The sequence below is a fragment of the Sarcophilus harrisii genome, chromosome 3 (assembly GCF_902635505.1).
Source record: "Sarcophilus harrisii chromosome 3, mSarHar1.11, whole genome shotgun sequence".
In the NCBI taxonomy this organism is placed as follows: Eukaryota; Metazoa; Chordata; class Mammalia; order Dasyuromorphia; family Dasyuridae; genus Sarcophilus; species Sarcophilus harrisii.
In genome coordinates, this window is record NC_045428.1 from 251,252,368 (window position 1) to 251,276,474 (window position 24,107).

At 32.1% G+C, this 24,107-nt stretch overlaps 1 protein-coding gene across 4 annotated transcripts in view; it reads right to left on the reverse strand.

Moving 5' to 3' along the window:
- The window catches only part of USP9X (ubiquitin specific peptidase 9 X-linked), a 247,134-nt gene that overhangs the window by 77,682 nt on the left and 145,345 nt on the right, over positions 1–24,107 (reverse strand). For all 4 annotated transcript variants that reach the window (XM_031959411.1, XM_031959409.1, XM_031959412.1 and 1 more), the window contains exons 16-21: positions 12,455–12,797; positions 11,300–11,395; positions 9,141–9,352; positions 2,822–3,062; positions 2,448–2,597; positions 1,354–1,474 (exon numbers count right to left, since the gene is read on the reverse strand). In XM_031959411.1, coding sequence (XP_031815271.1) covers positions 1,354–1,474; positions 2,448–2,597; positions 2,822–3,062; positions 9,141–9,352; positions 11,300–11,395; positions 12,455–12,797 — 1,163 coding nt within the window. The remainder of the gene's footprint in view (positions 1–1,353; positions 1,475–2,447; positions 2,598–2,821; positions 3,063–9,140; positions 9,353–11,299; positions 11,396–12,454; positions 12,798–24,107) is intronic.

The window sequence follows — 24,107 nt, forward strand, 5'->3', positions numbered from 1 at the left end:
GAGATATTTATAAGGTGCTTTTCAATAAATAGACCTTAAAAATTGAAATGTTATTGATGATGACTTCCATGATAAATTATGTCTTAGCAATTTGGTATTAAAGTTTTTTTCCCCCAGTCAATGCAACCATATATCCCAATATTAGTGCCAAAAATCTTGAAGTGAAATCAATTCCACAAACATTTACATTGCATAGTGCTATTATCTACAAAGCCCAGCTAAGCGAAAGGGAAGCTAAAAAGTTTAGATGAGACATAACCTCTCCCTATACAGGAAGATAAGGAACATGTTCAAATAACTATAAATAAAAAATTATTTCAGGAAGAGCAGTGTGATTTGGGAAATGATAAGTAAAAGTCTTTATTGAATATGTGAATGGATAAAAAGAGATCAAGGAATGCTTACTGCTAGAGAACATTTGAACAAAGTCTTTAAAGTATTTTTAGAATAAAATAGACATAGGGAAAAGTAAAAATAAGATAACAAAAACTAGAAAATATGGGGTATAAAATAAATATTGTGTTTAAAGCATAACGCATATAGAGGGGAATGATATTAATATATTTTATTATCCTGGAATTATTAGGTTATTAATACATATAATTGTAAGATATTAAATAATCTAAAATAATACTATTATTATGAGGTAAAGCTGAAAAGGTATGGTATTGAGAATATATAAAAGGCAATAAATATATAATAAGTGCTAGGCAAGGGTATATGAGTGCAAAAATGTTGCATGGGCAGGACTGATAGGACACTGTAAATGACTGGTTATTAAAGTGAAGTAAATAGAAGAGTCAAACACAGTGTAAGCATTTTGAAAATGGAATATTGTATGAATGGTACTGCCAATGACAAAAAGGGTTAAGTCTGAAATATGAGGAGATTTATTGCTAAAATCACTACAATGAGTTTTGGAGATGTTGAGAAACAACATCTGGAAAAGAGATCAGAGCTAGAGATATGGATTTGGGAGTAATATGTGATTTTTGAAAGGAAATGCTTGTACAAAGAAAAGAAGGAAGCCAAGAAGAAATCTTTTGAGAAACATTTTAGAAATCTGGAAAAGACTGAAAAGGTCTGTGAAGATGACAGAGATGGAGGAGCAAAGAAAAGGAAGAGAATAAACAGAAGGAAACAGTGATTGACAATACCAAATCCTACAAAGATGAATGAGAATAAGGACTGAAAAACTCAATAGTAGCTTTGATGATCAAGACAATGCTGTAATCTCTCAAAGAAGTTTCATTAATACATAACACATTTGCCACCTGTGTGTCACTATACATATGGAACGTACCCCCAAACAAGTATTTTATTTAACCAAAAGTTATTTATAAATTTTCTCACCTGGTGGCATAAGTTTCATAAGTACTCTAGCTCCATCTCTTAGAGGTGGCATGTTTAGACTGCTACCCAAGTCTGCAACTTGCCAAAGGAAAGAAATATACCTGGGATGCATTGACATTATCTAAAATAAAATAACACAAAAACATTAGTATCCTAGATATTTTATTCAAATCAAGACCATTTAACAAATGGACCAAATGCAATGTTTCAGTCTATTATATATTCTCCAAGAAATTATGGTTTATAATCTATCATATTCTTATCCAGTTTTGCCCTGAATTACTCACCCCATTTCATTTTTAAAATTCCAAGACTCATCTAAAATCACCTATCCAAGGTGACACCTTTCCAAATTATTCCCTTACAGTCTATAAGGATTATATTTTCATTTTCTTAACACCTCCTATTGTACTTGTCCCCTTCACAGTTCATGTGCTGCCTTCTGATATCCATATACTGCTGGATTATACTATTAATTCTCTCTCACCATAGAAATTGCCTGATTTATAAAACTAACTCAGCATGAATGATCACCTCTTGCTTGGACTGATATTGTTCTATGAATGAAGGGGGCGTAGGAGGTAGAGGTAGGAATGAGGATGGGAGAGTCCTTAATTCATATTGCTTCAATGAGATAAGAAGAGTTACTAGCATAATAAAATAAAACGCCGAACACTGTTTTGATGAAATTATAAATTCTAGTTTATAAGGCAATCTTTGTAACATAAATTGAAGACATGAAATAAATAAGTGCCCAAATATTTTTAAAAGTGTATACCTTTATATACACATAGATATAACAATTTCGTAAATTATGGTTAAAACTATTTTCACTGGTCTTAAAACAGACCATTTTTATTACTATTTTTATGAAAGACATTCTAAGTTATTGACAATCAATTAAAAAAGCTAAACCACATCTATAATCTATAAGTAGGTGAATACCTGTGTAATTCTTTAACTTATTAATTTCATGTCTTGTCTCAATCACAATTTAATATCATTAAAAGCAAGCTGCATTTTAATACTGAGCATTCTGCAGAGAACTTAAGACAGTACTTTGTAAATATCTCATTAGTTTACATCTTACTCACCACTCCAGGCAAACAGCTTTCTACTTCTGGATTGGGACCATCACTATAATGATTTCCATGGTTACCAGGAGAACCAGTTGATGAATCAGAAGAACTATCAGGACTTGAAGGCATATTGGAACTTATCTGTGTAAGTTTGGCTGTAATTAGCTGGAAATGTATTATATATTAAAATAAAGATAAGGTAAATATTTCCAAAAGAAAATAGACCTTATTTGCTTATATCTATAAAAATAAGAAAGTTAAGATAAAATCATGGTTTTGGAAATCAAGTTATCTGTTCAAAAATGGAGCCATTCAAATGAATAATCTTTTTTCCAAAATAAACCAAAAACAAATTTTTCTTACTAAATTTGAAAATTAAATATACTTACCGTTTTATCTTTTAGGTTTAGTTGTCCAATTAGCTTCCTATCATCTGCAGGATCCACCAGTTCACCACCAATAAAAAGCTCTACTTTTGTATGGGCACTATTAGCTTTAATACGATTGAGAATGCAACGTCTTACTGAACCAATTGTGTCATTTGTATGAGACCAGATGTCCAAGTCTTCTACCTGCCGGCCTTGATTAGGAAAACGAACTACCAGAGTGATATGTTTACCACGAAAAGCTCTGCAAAAAGAACAAGTTTACATAATCACATAAAGATGTTACATCAGATTATCCAGTGTTATTTTCAGTTAGCTATGGGAGTAATTGTATCTGAAAAATCTGTTACTATTTAAAGATTAATTATAGGATAGAAACATCTTAATACAATAAATATTTTCAGGAACTTGGAAATAAAATTCTCACTACTATATCCCCCTCAAAATTTGACACTACTATATTTAAGAAAAAAAATTACGTTCCACTGGCACATGTATATGTGCCACATTTATAAACTACATCCATAAACATTCAGTGATAGATACCATAATTTTGTTTACCTTTATGCTACCAGGTTTGAAATATATTAATCTTTAGAGAAAACTCATACTACACTCAAGATACAATGTATAGATTAGTTTTGGCTAGGGCTGGGATTCTTAAATTTTTTCCTCTCATGACCCTAGGAATATAGATATATAAAATAGGTATGCAAATCAAACATTTACTGATAATAATTTATGTTCAATTATGAAAGCCCACAGAGGGTTGTGACTCACAGTTTAAGAAGCTGGGGACTCTAAAGTACAATGCCAAGTTAGAGAGTCTGGATTTTTTTTGTTGAAAATGGGAAACCAAAGGCTATTGAAAACAAGGAAACGTCAACTAAACTATACATTAGATGGAATTCTATTACCATAGTAAAGACTAGACTACAGAAGGAAGTGTCTAGAAATATTTAGACTACTTGGAAAGAAAATTTTAGGACTAGACTAGGGAATAGTAATAGTAATGAGAAAATAAAGGTGCAGAGAAATATGAAATACTGCCAAAGCAAAATTGACCTGAAGTTCGTGACTGATAAAATATGGGGAGCAATGGAAGGAAAAAAGAAAATAAGCAATTATCAAGCTCTGACTATCAGGCAATGTTTTAAGTGCTTTATAAGTATCACAACTAATCCTCACAATAATTCTGTGAGGTTGGTGGTGTTTTTATCCCATTTTATAGATGAGGAAATTGAGGCACAGACAGATTAAATCATTTGCCCAGGGTAACATAGCTAGTAGATATCTGAGAACAAATTTGAACTTGGGTCTTCCTGACTCCAGGTCCAGTGCTCTACCCACTCCATCACCAACTGCTTCCAAAGCAATTTATAAAATTTAAGTTGAAGTTACCAAGAGAATGATAAAACCCTAAATAGGAAAAAGGAAACTGAGAGAAAAGGATAGTTATTAAGGAAAAGATGCTAAGTTTGAGATACTGACAAGAGATGTAGAAACATTTAGTACACAGTTGAAATTTGTATAAAAGTGCAATGAAAGAAAGCAAAGAGAACAATAAAGCTCTAGTTAATTTTGTTTAAAGAATTCAAGAAGGTGAGATAAATAAAAGTAAATGTAAGAAAAATACTGAATTAGAAATTTTTTTTTTTTTAAAAAGAAAAAACACAATAAAATAGTTAAGCCACTGGCTATTTTTTTTAAAAAGGGAAAAGTACAAAATCAGTACTATCAAAAATCAAAGGTTGATTTACACAACTAATAAAGATAAAATGAAAGTAATTATTAGAAATCTTTTTGCCCAATTACATTGCCAGAAATTTAACAATATAAGTGATAGAAGAATATTTACAAAAATATAAACTGACTAGATTAACAAATAAAGAAATAGACTATTTAAATAAACTATTTTTATAGAAAAAAGAAATGGAATAGGCCATAAATGAGCTTCCTAAAAAAAAGTATCAGGACAAGATGGATTTACAAATAAATGGTACCAAATATTTAAAGATCAATATTATTTCTTCTGATCTATTTAATCAATCTGATAAAGATCCAATATTAAATCCAATATTAAATAATTTGAAATAGGCAAAAATGAGTCCTACCAACCTCCTTTTATGAAACAACTAAGTTGCTGATTACCTAAACCATGAAGGACAAAAACAGAGAAAGAAATTATAGGCCAAGTGAAATTTATACTGGCAATGCAGGGATGGTTTAACACAAGGAAAACTATTAACATAATTGATTATATCTTTAGCAAAAGTAACAAAATCTTGTGATTATAACACCAGATAAAAGATTTTTGACAAAATACAACATTCATATCTATAAAAAACACTTGAAAATATAAGGATTTTTCCTTAAAAAGGATAAGAAACATCTACCTAAGACTACCAGCAAGCATTATTTGTAATGACAATAAGCTAGAAACCCAGTGACATCATCAGTAAAACAAGGATGCCCATTATCAACAACATTATTCAGTATTATATTAGAAATACTGGCAATGACAATGAGAAGAAAAAGAAATAGATTAACAAGAGTTATCTTTTTTTTTGCAGGCAGTATGATACGTACTTGGAAAATCCTAGATATTCCACTAAAAATTATTTGAAACAATGATTTTAGCAAAGTAGCAGGGTATAAAATAAATCCACATAAATCATCAGCATTCTCTCTCACCCTCCCCCCCCCATATACCAACAAGAATAAATAATAAGAGATACCCCATTAAAAATAACCATGGGGTTCAGATAGATGGTGTAATGGTTAGAGCATCAACCTTGGAGTCAGAAGGACCTGAGTTCAAATGCGGCCTCAAATATTTAACATGTCCTAGCTGTGTGACCCTGGGCAAGTGACTTAACCCCAATTGCCTTAACCCCCCCCCCCCCCAATACATCAAAATAAACACAGGCAATATTAAAATAACTGGAAGTATACCTACCTAAATGAACCCAGAAAGTAGATGAACATAATCACTACTTGCAAAAATTTAGCATTAATCAACATTAACACCTTATATCAAGATAAGGTATTATAGGTTCATGACTGAGAAATAAAGAGTGATACAACAACCAAATTAGGAGAACAATGGAAGTTACTTCTCAGTTGGTAAAGAAGGAAGGAATTTATAGCCAAAGAACAAGAGAACATTATGAAATGTAAAGTGGATAATTTTGATTATATTAAATTAAAAACTTTTTGTACAAACAAAACCACTGCAGCCAAGATTAGAAGGGAAACATAAACGGGAAAATTTTTTCCACACGAGTTCTGATAAAAGCCTCATTTCTAAAATATACAAAGAAATGACTCCCATAAAAATAAAAGTCATTACTCAATTGATAAATAGTCAAAGGATATGAACAATTTTTACATGAATAAAACTATTACTAGTCATATGAAAAAGTGCTCCAAATCACTACTGATTAGAGAAATGCAAATTAAGACAACTCTGAGGTACCACTACAGACTGGTAAAGCTGACAGGAGAAGATAATGATAAATGTTGAAGGGGGTGTGAGAAAATTGGAACACTAATACATTGCTGGTGGAGTTGTGAACTGATCTAACCATTCTAGACAGCAATCTGGAACTATGCCCAAAATTTGATCCATCACTATTTCTCCTGGGCTTGTATCCCAAAAAGATCATAAAAAAGGGGAAAAGGTTGCACATACGCAAAAATGTTTGTGGCAGCCCTTTTTGTAGTGGCAAGGAACTGGAAAATGAGTGGATGCCCATCAGTTGGAGAATGGCTGAGTAATACCATAGTATATGAATATTATGGAATATTATTGTTCTGTAAGAAATGATCAGCAGGATGATTTTAGAGTGGTCTGGAGAGACTTACATGAACTGATACTGAATGAAATGAACAGAACCAGATCATTGTACATGGTAAGAAGAAGATTATATGATGATTCTGATGGAAGTGGCCCTTTTCAACAACGAGGGGAGATTCATGGCCTATTCCAATAAACTTATGCTAGAGAGAGCCATCTGTATCTAGAGGACTATGGGGACTGAATGTGGATCAAATATAGTATTTTTGCCATTTTTGTTATTTTTGTTTCCTTTATAATTTCCCCCCTTTCTAACAAGATTTTTCTTGTGCAGCATGATTAATGTGGAAAGATGTACAGAAGAATTACACGTTTATTGGATTGCTTGCAAGCTAAGGTAGGGAGCTGGGGGAAAGTAGGGAGAAAAATCTGAAACACAAGATTTTGCAAGGGTGAATATTGAAAACTCTGCATGATTTGGAAAGAAAAAGCTATTTTTTTTTTAAATGGAGAAATTTTAATTGTTCATGGGTGGGAAAAGCCCACGTAATAAAAACGACAATTCTTATCTAAATCAATTTACTTGATGCCATCTGAATTAAATTGCCCCCCAAAATGTTAATTTATTGAGCTAAAAAAAAAGAAAACAAAACCAAACAACAAAATTCACCTGGAAGAACAATGGGTCAAGAATATTAAAGAGCCTAAGGAAAAATGTAATGAGAGGAGACAGCAGTATCAGATGTTAATCTATACAATAAAACAGTAATTGTGAAAACTATCTGGTACTGGCTAAGAAATAGAAAGGTGGACCAGTAGAACAGAGTAGACATACAATGCACAGTAGTAAATATATTATAGTAACTCTGTGTTTGACAAATGGAAATATTTAAGCTTCTGAAATAAGAATTCACTATTTGGTAAAAAAAAAATTTTTTTTTTGGGGGGAGGGGAGGGGGGAATGGACTTCATTTGGGTAGAAATTAGACACAGACCAACATCTTACACCATTTCTGGGCTAAGATCAAAAATGGATACACCACTTAAACATAAATGGAGATATATTAAGAAAATTATCATACTTATGGATAGGAAAGGAAAAGAATTTATGAATAAACACCAGACAGAGAACACTAGACAAGAACATTCTCGTGTAAAACAAATAATTTGAGTTATGTTCAATTTAAAAGATTTTATACAAATAAAACAAATGTAGCTAAGATTATAAGGAAAGCAGAACTTTGGGGAAAATTTTTATAGATAATTTTTCAGATAAAGATCTTATATCTGAAATTCACAAAGAACTCTGTCAAATTTATGAGAATATGAATCACTCCCCAATTGACAAATGATCAGAGGATATGAACAATTTTTCAATGAAGGAATCAAAACCATAATGAAAAAAAATCTAAATCATCACAAATTAGAAAAATGCAAATTAAAATAACTTTGAGATATTATTTTATACCTCCAAGATTGGTTAAAATGATTAAAGAGAAAGCAACAAATATTTCAAGCCAAGTGGAAAAACTGGGACACCAATTCACCATGGATGGAATTGTGAACTTATCCAACAATTTGGGAGAGCAATCTGGAATTGTGCCTGAAGAATTATTAAATTACTCTGTGGCATAGCAATACTAAGTCTATTTCCAAAGATGATTATGGAGAAAGCAAAGGAATTTATATATTCTAAAATATTTATAGCAGCTTTCTTTGTGGTGGCAAAGAACTAGAAATTGAGAGAATTTCCATCAACAGGGGGAATGGCCAAACAAGTTGCAGTTTATGATTGTGATATAATACTACTGAGCTATAAGAAATGATGAACTGGTTGATTTAAAAAAAAAAACAAAACCATGCAAATATGGAAAGATAATGAAGAGTGAAATGAGTAGAACAAGAGAGAGTTGAGAATAGTAATAACAATTTTATTTGATGAAAATTGTGAACAATTAAGCTATTCTGAATATTACAAATACAAAGGACTAATATTATAAATACAAAGGCCTATTTAAGGAAGATACTTTTCACCTTCAGAAATAAAACTGATAAATATATGTGTGCATGCATGAAGGAGAGGGAGAAGAAGAGAAGGAGAAAGGGAGAGGAAGAGGGAGAATGGCCTTCTCTAATGCAGGATGGGAAAAAAGTAAAGTAGTTTGATACTTTAAATCTAACTAAAAAAAATTAGGTCTCCTTCCCTTCCCCTCCCCCCCAAAAAGTGTCAAGGAAAGAAACAAACAAACAAACAAACAAAAAAAAAAAAAAAAAAAAAGTTTTAATATATTCTAGTTATTCTAATTAGAAAAATGCTAAAAATTGAAGATGATATTTCTCTTAACTAGGCTACCAAAAAAAAAATAGGAATTCTTTTATCAAAACTATTTGGAGAGAAAAAGGAAAAAAGAAAAGACTATATAATTTAACCTTTTTCTGGTTAAGTTTTTGAAGATAGCTAATGAAAATTTTTAAAAGGAATAATCATTACAAAATTTTAATAGTTCACATGTTTTCACAAACCTTGACATAGGTAGAATTGTCCTTTCTTCATGATAATCACTGTCACATTCATTTATGTATTCCCTTAAAACAGTCAACACTCGCACCATTCGTATTGCTTCCTGTCTTGCACAATTAATACTGTCTTTGTCACCATCCAAAACACATAATGTATCATAGGAGGCTTTCAAACGATCAAAGCAGGATTGAATGAAGTCTTCATGGATTGCTACCTAAAGAAAAATGCCCAAATCAGCCTGGTTAAAACTGCTGACTTGAAATTTTTTAAAAAAAATATTTATTTAAAGATGTGGAATGTCAGAATTAAAATATACTTCAAAAGTCAGCTAATGAAATACCCTTAATTCTATAAATATGGAAAATTGAACTTGGGGTGGGATGGGAGGAAGAGCTAGCATTATTATGACAGTTTTAAGGTTACAAAATGTGTATCTGACATAAATTTTCCCATTTGACCCTCACAATAATCTAGTAAGGTAAGTCTTACTGAGGTCAAGTGATTAGCCGAGGCTCCCACAAAATTTGAACTCTCTTCTTGACTTCAAGTCCAATACTCTATTAACTCTTACCACTTATTTGCCTAAATGACTTTCTTAAAGCCACAGAATGAATTGCTTACAAACCAGGAGTTAGAAACAAATCTCAAAATTCCTGGGTCAGTCCTACTTCCTAGATGTCTTACTAAATAGAAATCTAATGGCACATAATTCCTTTTTAAACAATATTTCATTTTTGTTAGAGGCAGCTGACAGAAAAACAAACACCAAAAATTTATTTTAAAAAGCTTTTAGGATAGGTATTAGGGCAAGTACAGATTAATGATTATTACCATTTCATCTAATTGCTACTATCATCTTTTATGACTAGAAAACTAAAAACTGGCAACTAATGACTTTCATGCATTATGGAAAATTTACTTATCCAAGATTAAAATATGATCAGTATGTTCCATCAGTCAGGAAAATAGTCTATTAAATTAAAAATAAGTCAACAAGAGCTGAAACAAAAACATTTCTGGTGAAACTACAGATAAACTGAAAAGTTTTGTAATCTAGATCAAAGTTTCTTAAACTTTTTCTACTTGAAATCCAGAGAAATGTTTATGTGATCCCGGGTATATAATGCATATATATATAATATATATAATAATATTATATATTGATGAAGAAATGTTCATCAATATAATAATAATATATATAATAATTTAAAAAGTACATAACCAAACATTTAACAAATAAAAAATCTTAATTTTGTGATCCCCACATTCAGCTATGAGACCTATATTGGGCCACAACCCCAGTTTAAGAAGCTAGGATCTAGACACAGCCTTTTTTCCTTAGTCATTTAATATATTTTTCTTTTTTAAAGGTTGATATTTATAACCAACAAAAAATGGCACTGAATCCAAGACTTAAATGGATTTATGTATCCTTGAGGTATAAAAAGTGAGGAATGTTATTACAACTGTCTAAGGTACATGCATATTGACTATCATTTTTTATTATACAGTGAAGAACAAAGTGTGAAAGAACAAAAATAATTTGCTTTATTTAGAAACACTGTAAATAATCAAAATAAAAGTATAAGTTTAAAAATTTTATATATGCAATTTTGTAACACAGCAGGAAGATGTATTAAATCTTCCTTAATTTATATACTACTACTTATCTGACTTCCACAGACCAGTAACTTGAGAGATAACATAGACCTCTTTACTAAACACCAGAAATAATTTACATAAAAAAGATTAGCCCTATGACTGCATTTCTATGGAGAATGTTCTACCTAGTTTTCAAATTTGTAGGAAAAGCAGGTGTCAAATTTATGAGAAATACTCCTCACCAGATTAAAAATTGGGAAAAAATTAATAAATAAAAATACAATGCAAGACAGATAATATTCATTTGTACTTTTCTAAGTCAATACACAGCTACTTCTATGTCAGTCTGATATCACTGGCTGAGAGCATTAAGTAAGTAACATGCTAAAGTCACATAGGTAATATATATCAAAGATAATATTTAAATGACTCTCCGCTATACATGCTACCTCCAATTATACTTCATAAGAATTAAAGAGCAAAAAAGCTTTCAAAAAGCTGAAGTGCAAGTTTTGACAAATTTGCCCAATATCAATATTTATGTCCTAAACATTCTCACCTGATTCACTTGCAACCTTGGTCCGAGATTAGTATAGATCTCTTTAAGGAGGTCAATTGCTCTGCTGGCAATGTCATCATTTCCCTGAATCACAACCTGGAGTCACAAATATGTATGTGTTAATACAGTCAAAACATATTTTGATCAAATTTTAGAAATCTGTATGATTCTTGTGGTATTTTCATATAGAATATTCATATAGAGTATATAGAGTATGACCAAAGGAAAGTTGATTTTAAGGTAATACCAAATCTAGGCAGAATTAAAATTCATAGAAGCATAGTCTTAGAAAATACAAGTCTGAGAAAAAATTAAAAAGATATAATTAATTCAATATTACACCTACAATATCTTTGACAAGTAGGTTAGTCTACCAGACTTTGCTTGAATTTAAATAACATGTTTAGTCATAATCATGCAAAATGAGAATCATTTGAATCAAACTTAAGTGTAGAAAAGACACAGTTTAACTAAGAAAAAAAGTTGCTTTCATCTATATTCTTCATGATTTCTATGATTACCAACATCTTAGTAGTCAATTTTCAATTCAGGTACTAATCCAAATCAACTTTAAATCAAGGAAGAGCAAATAAGAAACCATATATGTAAGTTTGAAAAGAACTATATAGAACTTAGAATTTTGAGGCAGATCATCTATATTTCTTCATCATACAGTAACTTAAATAGTTTCTAATTTAAAGATTAGACTTTCAATACTTGAAAAAATGATGAAAATCTGTTCTAAGATCTACTTTCTTCATAAAGAATACAGAATGGTTGACATTAAACTGGATATAGCATTAAATACTTCAAAACACTTAATAAGATGGCCATTCCAAAAGTGACTGGAGATAGGAAAGGACAAGTATCTAAGAGTGCATATGGATAAAAATGGAGAATAATGGAAAACAACTTTGATATTTCTGTCAAGTTATGATAAAGACAGCAAATTTGGAGGGACCAAAAAAAATAAATAACTGCATGTCCAAAGATTATTATATAGCAAAGAATGAAATAAGAAAATAACTCCTCAGCTTAGGCACAAATTTAAGCATAAATATTTGTCAACATTTTATTTTCTTAGCTATGTAGCAAATATTATGGCAGATGAAAAAATGTTTTAAATCCTAAATTCCCTTACAACTTTATACTTACCCTCCAAAGGTAATCTAAACCAATTAACTCCAAATCATCCATCATATAGGCTCGCCTTTTTGCTACTAATTTCCCTTCTCGACAGTTCACAGCTTTGAAGAAACGCTCAAAACATTTCATTCCATTTTCTGTTAATAGGGAAGGATCGAGCTGAAGCACATTATTTTCAAAGAAGTCTTTATTAATGTCAGGATCTAGGTCTGGTTCATCTCCCATCAATTTGGAATACCACTTAAAACAGGCTTCACGATCACAAAGGTAAACCGCATTTTCAGCTAAACATTTCCAAATTTGTTTTGCCTGAGGAGCACATAGCCATAGTTGACCATCCTTCAATAAAAATCTTGAAAAGAGACAAGAAATTAGGCATTAATATCTCATACATCACAATGCTTTTAAGACTAAAAACAGTATTAAATATAAGTAGAGGATATAAAGGGCAAAAAGGTAGGGAGAGTGTATAGCAATGAGGACAGAAAGGACTAGACAATTACATGGCACCTAATATATGTCAGGCATAGTAATAAGTACTTTACAAATAAAAGCTAATTGGATGATTCTGTGAGGCAGGTGCTTTAATCACCCCAATTTCACAAGTGAGAAAACTAAAACAGAAAAGTTACATGAGTTGCCCAGGATTACACAGCCATTACATATGTCTGTGGATCTAACTCCAACATCAGCACTCTAGCCACTATACCATTTAGTTGTTTATTATCTATTACACCAATCATAATCACATTTCAAATGTAATTGAAACAGCAATTTATTCAAACTAGAATAGATTAAAACAAATTTTACTATTCCTTCTGTTCAGACAGAAAAATTTTTTTTCAATTCAGTTAACATTTACTGAATACCTGTACTATATATTCAGAGCCGATATTATATGTGCTCTCTTCTTAAAAAGTATTCAAGAATATGAAACTGAGAATGAAAATATTTTCCTCCTTTTTGTTTTTTTTATGCTTTTAATGAAAAAGGTCTTGTTTCATATAGAACCAATAAAGACTTGAGGTATCCCACTAAGAGAATTGTCCAAATAATTAAAAGCTTAGATAAAAACATGCATGTTGCCTTATAGAATAGAGAAAGCAGAAATGTTTAATAAAGAGCTGTCAAATCCAGGCCTACTGTACATAGTATACTGAATGTACATAATCTAACCTTTTTCTTAAGAACTAAATATCATAATAGATCTGTTATCTCAATAAAGACAATAATGGACCAAGATATCTTTGTGATGGAGAATTCTGCTGTAAATGCTCTCTTCTTCTTAAGCACTCCCTTCCACAATTCTTTTGCCCATTTTCTAATTGTAATTTCAATACTCAAAAGAATTGAAAACCACAAAAGAAAGCCGGTTAAATCTAATAAAGCTTATTCTTTACACAAACAAAAAGGCAAAGGTTTTGTTTGTCTAAGACCCCAGGGAAAGTTCTCTGTTCCAAATCTGCAATATAAACTACATGAAAAAAGGGTAGCTTTTCCCCACTTAATCCCTACATTTTTTTCAAAAATGAAACCACAATTTTAAACTCGGAAAGCCTATATAATAATAATAATAACAAAAACAACAATAATAATGTTCAAGACTCATTTTTTCTTTTGGTCATAGTCATCCTCTATTTTATTTCTAAAGTGATATTTAATATTTTATTTTTTCCCAATTGCAAATAACAATTCTTAACACTGATTTTAAAAAATTGAGTTTCAAATTCTCTGTTTCCCACCTCCTACCTCATTGAGAAGGCTAGTAATTTTACATAATTTCATATATATGTGTGTGTGTGTATCTATCTATATACATATGTAGTCATGCTAAAATGTTTTCATATTATGAAAGAAAACAAACTAAAAACAAAGAATGAATTAAAAAAACTAAAAAAAAAAAAAAGTATTCACACTCCATTAGGTCTTTCTCTGGAGGTTGATAACATTTTTCATTATCAAGTCTTTTAAATTGTCTTCAATCATTATATTGCTGAAAATAGCCAAGTCACTCAATTCACTTTGTATTATTAGTCCATGTAAGTCTTTCCAAGTTTGCCCAGGAGTATGTTTCTCATCATTATAATAACAAAATACTATTTCATCACAATCATATACCATAACTGTCAGCTACTGCATCCAATTGATGGGCATCCTCTCAAATGTCCAATTCATTGCAACCATTCAAAGACCCTTTTTATTTTTTATCTCTTCGGGATACATATCTAGCAGTGGTACAGCTGAGTCAAAGAATATGCATTTTTATAGCCTTAGCATATAGTTCCAAACTGTCCTACCAAATGATTGAATATCAGACAGTACACATTAGTCTTTCAATTTCTCCATATACCCTCCAACATTTGTAATTGTCCTTCTTTCCCATTAGTCAATCTCACCAATGATGAGTGATACTTTAAAATTATTTTAATGTGCATTTCTCCAAAACTGATTTAGTCATTTTTCATGATTATAGTTTTAAGTAATTTTAATGAAAACTGCCTGTTCATGTCCTTTGACCATTTATCAATAGAATGGCTTTTTTTTTTTTTTAATAAATTTGACTCAGTTCTCTATATATTTGAAAAATCAGGCTTTATAGATATTTACTATAAACATTTTTTCAGTTATGATTACTATTTTCCCCATTTATCTAACTCTCTTAATTTCACACTGTCTATCTTCAAGTTTTGCTTCTGCAACTACTGCCCTCCCTCCCATCCTCTCTTACTTTCATGTAAGGGGCCGATTTCTATACCTAATCATGAGAATAGATATCTAACTCCCACTTTGAGCCAATTCTAATGAGAATAAGCTTCAAGGGCTTCTATCCACCTCTCCCATCTTCTATTCTATTGTGAAAACTCTTTCATCCTCTTTTATGTGAGATAATTTGCCTTAATTTATCTTTCTCTTTCCTTTCATCCAATGCATCCTTCTTTATCCGGCAATAATTTTATTTTATTTTTTGAAGAGGATCCTCTTAATACAACTGGCTTACACACATGCTGTCTGTGTCTTCTCCTAACTGCCCTAATAATGATAAGATTCTTAAGAACTGAAAGTATCATCTTCCCATGTAGGAATGCAACTCAATTCCAAATAATTTCCAGATGTTTACCTTTTTATGTTTCTCTTTGAGTACTGTATTTTAAAGTCATATTTTCTATCATTAGCTCAAAGTCTTTTCATCAGGATGCTTGAAAGTCTTGCTTCACTGAAAAACTATTTTTCTCCTCTGTAGGATTATACTCAGGATTATTAGGATTATGCTTGGTTGTAAATACTACTTTTTTTCCCATCTGGAATATCATATTACAATTCCTTTGCTACTTTAATGTGAAAACTAAAAGCCTACTTCTTTTGAGCTACAAGTAATACTTTCTCTTAAAGAGAAGAATCCTGGAATTTGACTATAATATCCTAGGAGTTTTCATTTGGAGATCTCTTTGAGGAGATGACTGGTAGATTATTTTAATTTCTATCCTCTGGATCTAAGATATCAAAGCAGTTTGATTATTTCTTGAAATACAACTTAAGGCTCTTTTTTGATCATAGTTTTCAGGTAGACAAATAATTATTAAATTATCTCTCCTTGAATTGGTTTTCCAGGTCAGTTATTTTTCTTTTCTTTCTTTTTCCTCTTCTCCTTTTTTTTTTTGTTGTTGCTGAAACAATTAGGGTTAAGTGACTTGCCCAGGGTCACACAGCGAGGAACTGTTAAGTATCTGAGATCACATTTGAACTCAGATCCTTCTGAATTCAGGGCTGGTGCTCTATCCATTGCTCCATCTAACTGCCCTTGGGTCAGTTATTTTTTCAGTAAGATACTTGCTTCTTGATGTCTCAGAGACATTAGCTTTTACTTGTCTAATTTCAATTTTTAAAGATTTTTCTTTGGAGCATGTGTGCTTCCTTTTCCATTTAGCCAATACTACTTTTTAATGAGTTTTACTCTTCATTAGATTTGTGCCTCTTTTAGCATTTGGCCCATTCTATTTTCATTTTTCATTTTTTTTTTAAGGTATAATTTTTTTCAGTTTTTGTTCCTCTTTTACCAAACTGTTGACTTTTCCCCTTTCCCCCCCCCCCCCCCCCCCCCCCGGTGATTTTGTCATCATCACTTATTTTCCCAGTTTATCCTGTGGCTCTCTGACTTCATTTTTAATATTTTTTCTGAAGAATTCTTTTTAAGGCTAAAACCAATTCACATTCTTCTCTGAGACTCTGGATATAGCAGTTTTGACTTTATCGTTTTCTTCCCAGTTTGTATTTTGATATATCACACTGTTAACTTCCTATGGTCATAATCTTCCTTTGTTTGCTCATTTTTTTGTCTATTGCTTGATATTTAGCTTTATATTTAAGTTGGGCTTTGCTCCTAGGGTGGAGTGGGCACTTCAGGATTTTTGTTTTCTGTTTCCTCAATTCTGGAGGTTTGTAAATTTTCAATTTTTACAAATATAATTTTGAGAACAGGTGTGCTTATTATTCTTCTGGCCTGTGAGCTACTATAAGTACTCTTTTCTGCTCTGGTACTGTGACAAGTCCCAGCTTCCCTGTGGCTACTAGCTGTGGCTGGTGTGTTAACATTCCTCCCTGCCTGGTGGTAGAATTTGCCTACCACCCAGAACTGTGATCTAGAACCAAGTAAGGGTAATACAACAAAGCCTTGCTGCCAGTGCCAGCAAAGGGATCTCTATAATTTCTTTCTGACCAATTGTCCAATCCCCATTATCATTTGTGGGCTGAGAGCTCAGAAGGCAGCTTCCTCTGCCACTTAATTCAGTTGCCCCAAGTCCTACTACTGATTTCTTGGGTAAGGCCCATGCTACAATGTACTCCAGCCTGAGCTCAATAAACCTTTCCCACAGATCTAAATTATCTTGGGCTGGAAAATTTTTTCACCCCATCCTGTATATACTTATTTTATTCATGTGGAAACCTAACTCCAGAAAAGCAACACGAGTTCAGTTATAAGAGCATAGCCTACTCTGAACCTAAACTAAATCTTTTCCTAAAAGCATTCCTGAAGTATGACTATTCACATGTTCCAGATTAGAGGGGAGTTTCAAATGCTCATGCTACCAATAAGAGGATAGCTAGAGGGTATCCTCTAAATACAAATAGTTATCAAATTAACATTAAATACAAATATATGATAAGCCACTACAATTAGCCTTCATTCTACCAAGTATATTATTTTCTAAAAACTATTCATGAATTATGAGCAATTGTTATATGGAAATTAAGATTTAGTTAAAAAAGAAAGAAAGAAAACATCTATAGCATTTACACCACTGGCAAGTCTACATCCAAGAGATGAAAGAAGAATATAAAAATACTTATGGCAGCTTTTTTATGGTGGTAAAAAATTGAAAATAAAGGATTATCAGTTGAGGAATGGTTGGATTAGTTTTGGTATAAGACTGTCATTTGAATCTTTTAAGATGAAAAGACATGGAATGACTTATGAACTAACATGGAGCTAAGAGAACAAACATAAAAAATTTGTTAACATCAATATAATAACACAAAATAATCGTGACTTTAATAAATTCATGAAAAATGAAAATAAGCTTTCATACCTACAATCAATTCAATGACTATTGATGATTTTGGATAAATCTATAACAAAATGTATTCTCCATTGCAAAGAGGTTGGGACACAGGACGAAACATATATTGTTCCATGTATGCTGTTGTAGGAGGAATTTGCTTTGTCTGACCATGTATATTTGTTAAAAAGAAATTTTCTTTTTTGTTCATTTTTTTTAGAACAGGAAGGCAGGGGAGGAAAAGAAAAAATTAACTTATTTTTTTTTTTTTTTAAGAAGGGTCATGCTGTAGATATAAAATATTACATGAATTTTCAAAGACCACTATATGACTACTTGAACTTAACCTTTTTAAATATTTTTTTGTTTTGTTACAAGAGATCTCTCACAAAAGTAATCTGTAAATGTTTATGATGTTAAGATAAAATACAGCAAAATACATTGTGAAAGAAACAGAAGTGAAAAAATAAAATAAAAACAAACACTTGTGAATGACAGGAACGAAGAAATTTCCACAGCACTAATGTACAATTATCAGCTTTAACAGTCCAGTCTTTGTTATATTAAAATTACAACAAGGATGGGTAAAGTGGGGTGGGGATAGAAGGGTAACATGGAGATGGGGAGGAGAAAGGAAGGGTTGGGAAGAAAATTACTCTCCATATTAATAAAAACATTTTAGCCTTGGAGATAGTTACTCACTATATAGTTTGGGTCTAATTAAAATAAGTCAATACCATTTATTTCCTGTGTAATTCAGGCAACTGTAGGAGAGTAGATGAAGCACTGGACATAGAGTGAAGCACATCACCTGGGACAAGTCACTTAAGCTGTATGACTCTCCATTCTCTATAAACTACAACACAACACTATTTTGGTCTAGCTCCTTTACTGGGTTGTGAGCACTAAACAAGATAATGTATGTTATGGGGTTTTAATGAAAAGCTATTTACTAATATGAACCAGACAAATTTTCTACTTTTAGCCACTTATTGATAACCAAAACCCCCCAAAATCAAGGGATAATATAGTCTCTTCTCTGTGGTCATAATCCAGTTATAAGATTATAAATTTCCCCAATAAATGCTGACATTTCTGAGACTACTATGAGGAACTGGTATTGAGGTAGGTCCCTGGGTAAAATACAAAATTAGGTAAGACATAGATGTCTGCCTTCAAGAAGCTTACAGTAAAACAGACTGTGTTAAAAATAATTATTTTTTCAGGAAAAGCAATAATAAAATTAGCTAATTAACAAGAGGCAAGAAAGCCAAGCTATCTTTTTATCTGTTACTTGAATTGTAAATTGAATTAATCATTAAATGGTTGGTATCTGGAGTCTGTTCCATTATTAGTTGAAACTATTTTCAGAATCAGAGGTTTTTTTATCTCCTGAAAGATTTATATCTAAGTCTTAAGTTAAAAGGCTTTCAATATACTTTCTTTCCAGGGGCTGAAGTCAGAAGTTCTAGGATAAAGCTGAAGAAATCTAGTCTTTTATCAAGGGTATTTGCTTACTATTTTTAACTTAAGGGGGAAAAGAAGGGGAAGAAAGAACCTTGACTAAATTTTGCATTCAATTTGTACTGTTTCTCATTTTCTTGTTAACCTTTTTTGTGTTCACACATATTTTATTTCATCTTCTTGTATTCCTTAATGTAAGTATTTTGACATGCCACTCTAGGGGTTCAATTTCAGAGTCAATGAAACACAAACAATAGGAGCTTACAAAGCACTTAACTAAGTGCCATTCACTGTGCTAAGTGCTTTATAATCTGTATCTTATAATCCCCATTTTCTTACATATGAGTAAACTGCAGACCAGGGTCACACAATTATTAAGTGTCTAAGCTAAATGTGAACTCAGGTCTTTCTGATTCTATGCCCACTGTACTACCTATTTGTCCTAGGAACAAAGAAGGTTAACTTCTTTCTTTTCTTAGCTTCCAAAAAGCTTTAACACAAGGAAATTGATTCAATGTACTAGAGGCCATCTCCTGATACCATATGGATATTACTGGAACACTCAAGGATGTCTACATATCCCCTCACTCAAAACTGCTCTATCTTCATTTTCTATTATATAATCCTCTTTGATGATATATTTTGTACTTTTCTTCAAATTTCACCTGTTATATATTGTAGCCAGCTCACTTCTACCATACATGTACCTTTCTATCGACTTCTATGTGATACATAGTTTAATTATTGAGATATTGTTGTGTATTTATCTTAGCCACACAGCACTACCAATATGATACTGGTATTAAAAAGATGGGCCTCTATCCTCAAGGAAAACTTTGGGCTATTAAAAAAGCTTTTCAGTTTCCTAAAAGCAATTCAGCTTGATTGCCACCTCTTGTTTACTCTGGACTGAAGCCATTGTCCATCAGTATTATCTATCATAGATATCTAGATATCCATTCTGGAAAAAAATTTCTATAGGCTGTTCCTCTAACTGCCTGTCATAAAAACAACAAGTAATTTTTTGAGTGGACAATAAGGCAAAAAATATTGAATAGTTATGTATCTATTCCTGGAGACTCTCAAAAGATCTGGGCTTGATAACAGAACCATAACATCACCATGGTATCAGAAAATTTATCGATATTACCCCTCCAGAGAATCTTAGGAAAGTTGGATTCTACCTTAGATATCATTTCACTGGTAGAGATTTTTGCTAAGTATACATCTCCCTCTCTCACGTCTTGCACAATCATATCAGCAGATTGTAAAGATTTCTGGATTATGTCTTTCAAAGAATCTTAAAAAGTTTTGATATATGGAAAGGAAATTTCTTAATTAAGTTATTGTTTTGTTCCGTTAGATCAAATGTACAAGGGAATAGAAAACCAGACTTGGGAGTTGGAAAGACCTCGATTCAAAGGCCTGTCTCAGATATTTATTGGTTTAACTCAAGGCAAGATAAAACTCTTCAAGGTCTCTGTTTCTTCAACTATGAAATGAAAGGTTTACCTTGACTCTATGAGTTTTAAATCTTTTATCCTATGAATACATCACTATGGAAGACTTTTTTGAAATTTGTTTTCTCTAAACACCCTCACTAAGTATACACATAAATCTCACATAAATTTGTATAGATGGCAGTCATATAGGTCACCAGTAGTTGCCGATTTTCCTATAAGGCTGGAAATTGGCAACCCTTTCCCCCCAACTACCACATTATAAGGAAATGCACCATATTAGACACATAGGGAGTTAGATCCGCCCAAGTAAAGAATCATATTTCTGGCATCAAAAGTCTCAAGTTCAAAATGGCAAATGCATACATTAAAACAATAGCACAAACAAACTCTAGGAGTGTTTTTGAATTAATTTCCCATGACTAAAAATCTTATGGCAAGATTAAAAAAGCAAATAAAAATTAGCCTTTCAACGAAAGATTTTAACACAATTTGATCAAAAGAAAACTGGCTATTAGGTTACAAGGTGCCCTATGTACAAAGTTTTCAAGCCCCCTCTTGATCCAGTTTCCAAAAAATGCAATTTCAGTGGAAAAGGCAAAAGGAGGTCAGCCACAGCAATTAAGTCACTGGCTGGAGAGTCAGTTTCTAAACTACTTGCTGTACATTGAAGAATTTAATCCTCTTTATGCAAATCTGATTCCCTAATAAGACAAACTACCTTACCTTCTTCAGATATACTTTGTGAAAAATGCATGCATACATATATGTCACACACATTTTACTACAAGACATTTAAACTTTGTTTTCTTAATTTTATGAGAATACAACCAAAGGAAATGTGATTTGGCAAAAATATTCTTTAATAGGCAAATTTCTTGAGATTACCTGAATTAAGATTTTCTCATCAAAGATACATATTTGAATTCATTGTCTTTCTACCTAAAACTGTTTCCTCTAAACCCTCCCCCTTCCCCCGTGTTGGTTAACTATACCATTTTATACACTTATCTACATAGCTGAGTCTCATCTTACTTCTCTTTCATACTTATTTCCTTCTAATCACTCCTAAGGATAACAACTCTTCATCTAATCCTTCATCTAATCAATAATCAAGCTCCTTCATCTAATCAATAATCCACTTAACTACCAAAATAAGTTTCCTACTGAATCTGATGATACTAATACTCTTAAGTCAAAAAACTTTAGTAGGTCCCTTGTGCTCCTATGGCACATTAAATACTTTAGTCTGACATCCGAGATGCTCCTTAATTTGATCTGCATCTGCCCCTTTAGCTTTATTCTTAAATTGTACTACAGTATAACTCCATATCTAGAATGAACTCCCTTGATAACTCATCATATGATTACTTTAATCCAAGGCCCAATTCAAGTACCTCATTTCTTTCACTTGCTACAGATTAATATGTTCTTAAATTTCCCCTTAGTTTTCTGAATTATCTTTTCCTTGCCTTAGCACTCCTTACCTTATATTTACTTTTTTTGTGTGTATATATTATTTCACTCTAGAAGAACATTAAGGTCCTTGAGAGTAGAGAAAATAGTGATTCAGGGGGGTTTCTTTTGAAGCGAGTGATACGATCAGATATTTGCACCTAGACTCTCAATTTGGCCACTATGGGAATGAAAGCAGATTTTGGATAATATTATTGCAATAGTCCAGAAAAGAGATATGGAGGCCCTGAACGTCTTAAAAATATTCCTCTTCCTGATTTTTTGTGACATTGATGTTTTCCCCTCCTTAGTCTCTCTTGCTGGTTCATCACTCATATCATGTCCTTAACTTTAGGGATTTCCAAGGCTCTATCCTGGATTCTTTCATTTTCTGCTCTTCTCAGCATCTAATGAGTCTAATTACCATCTTTATGCAGATCATTTCTAGAGTTTTTTTTTTTTTTTTAAACGTCCAGCCATAGTTCCTCTCCAGAGGTTGAATTCCCCATCACCTACTTCCTACAACTCATTTCAAACTAGATATCCCACAGACATGTCAAACTCAACATATCTAAAATAGATGATTATCTTTCTCCTTTCTGTCTCCCAACTCACCCATTTTATGAAGTTCTCTATTACTGTTAAGGGCAACATCATCCTTCGAGTGTCATTCCCCGCTTTTCACTTTCATGTAACAAATCAGTTGTCAGATCTTGTCATTTATTTGACTGCAGCATCTCCATATGCTTTTTGGGGTACTCTTACAGGAACCATCTAAGTCAGGCTTTAATCACCTATCATCTACAACAGCTTTCTAATTGGACGTGTTTCCTTAAGTCTCTTCTCACTCCAATCTATGCTCCAAATAACTAGCTTATAAAAATCAATTTCCTAAAGTGAAGCTCTAAATATGTTACCCCAACCTAATCACTCAACAAGTGTCAATGATTCCCTAGGATAAAATAAAGGTTTTGTTATTTAAAAAGCTCTTTAAAACTTTATGTTTTCTTCTGGAGAGTGATTTGGAACTATGCTCAAAAAGTTATCAAACTGTGCATACCCTTTGATCCAGGAGTGATATCACTGGGCTTATATCCTAAAGAGATCTTAAAGAAGGGAAAGGGACCTGTATGTATAAGAATGTTTGTGGCAGCCCTCTTTGTAGTGGCCAGAAACTGGAAACTGGGTGGATGCCCATTAATTGGAGAATGGCTGAATAAATTGTGTATATGAATGTTATGGAATATTATTGTCCTGTAATACCAGGAGGATGATTTCAGAAAGGCCTGGAGAAACTTATATGAACTGATGCAGAGTGAAATGAGCAGGACCAGGAGATCATCATATACTTCAAAAACAATACTATATGATGATCAATTCTGATGGACGTGGCTCTCTTCAACAATGAGATGAACCAAATCAGCTCCATTTGTTCAATAACAAATAGAACCAGATACACCCAGCAGAAAAACTCTGGGAAATGAGTGTGAACCACTACACAGCATTCCCAATCTCTCTATTTTTGTCCACCTGCATTTTTGATTTCCTTCACAGGTTAATTGTACATTATTTCAAAGTCCAATTCTTCTTGTTCAGCAAAAATAGATGATTCCTGGATGTGTATACATATGTTGTATTTAACATATACTTTAACATATTCAACTTTTATTGGTCTACCTGCTATCCAGGGGAGGGATGGGGGGAAGGAAGGAGAAAATTGGAACAAAA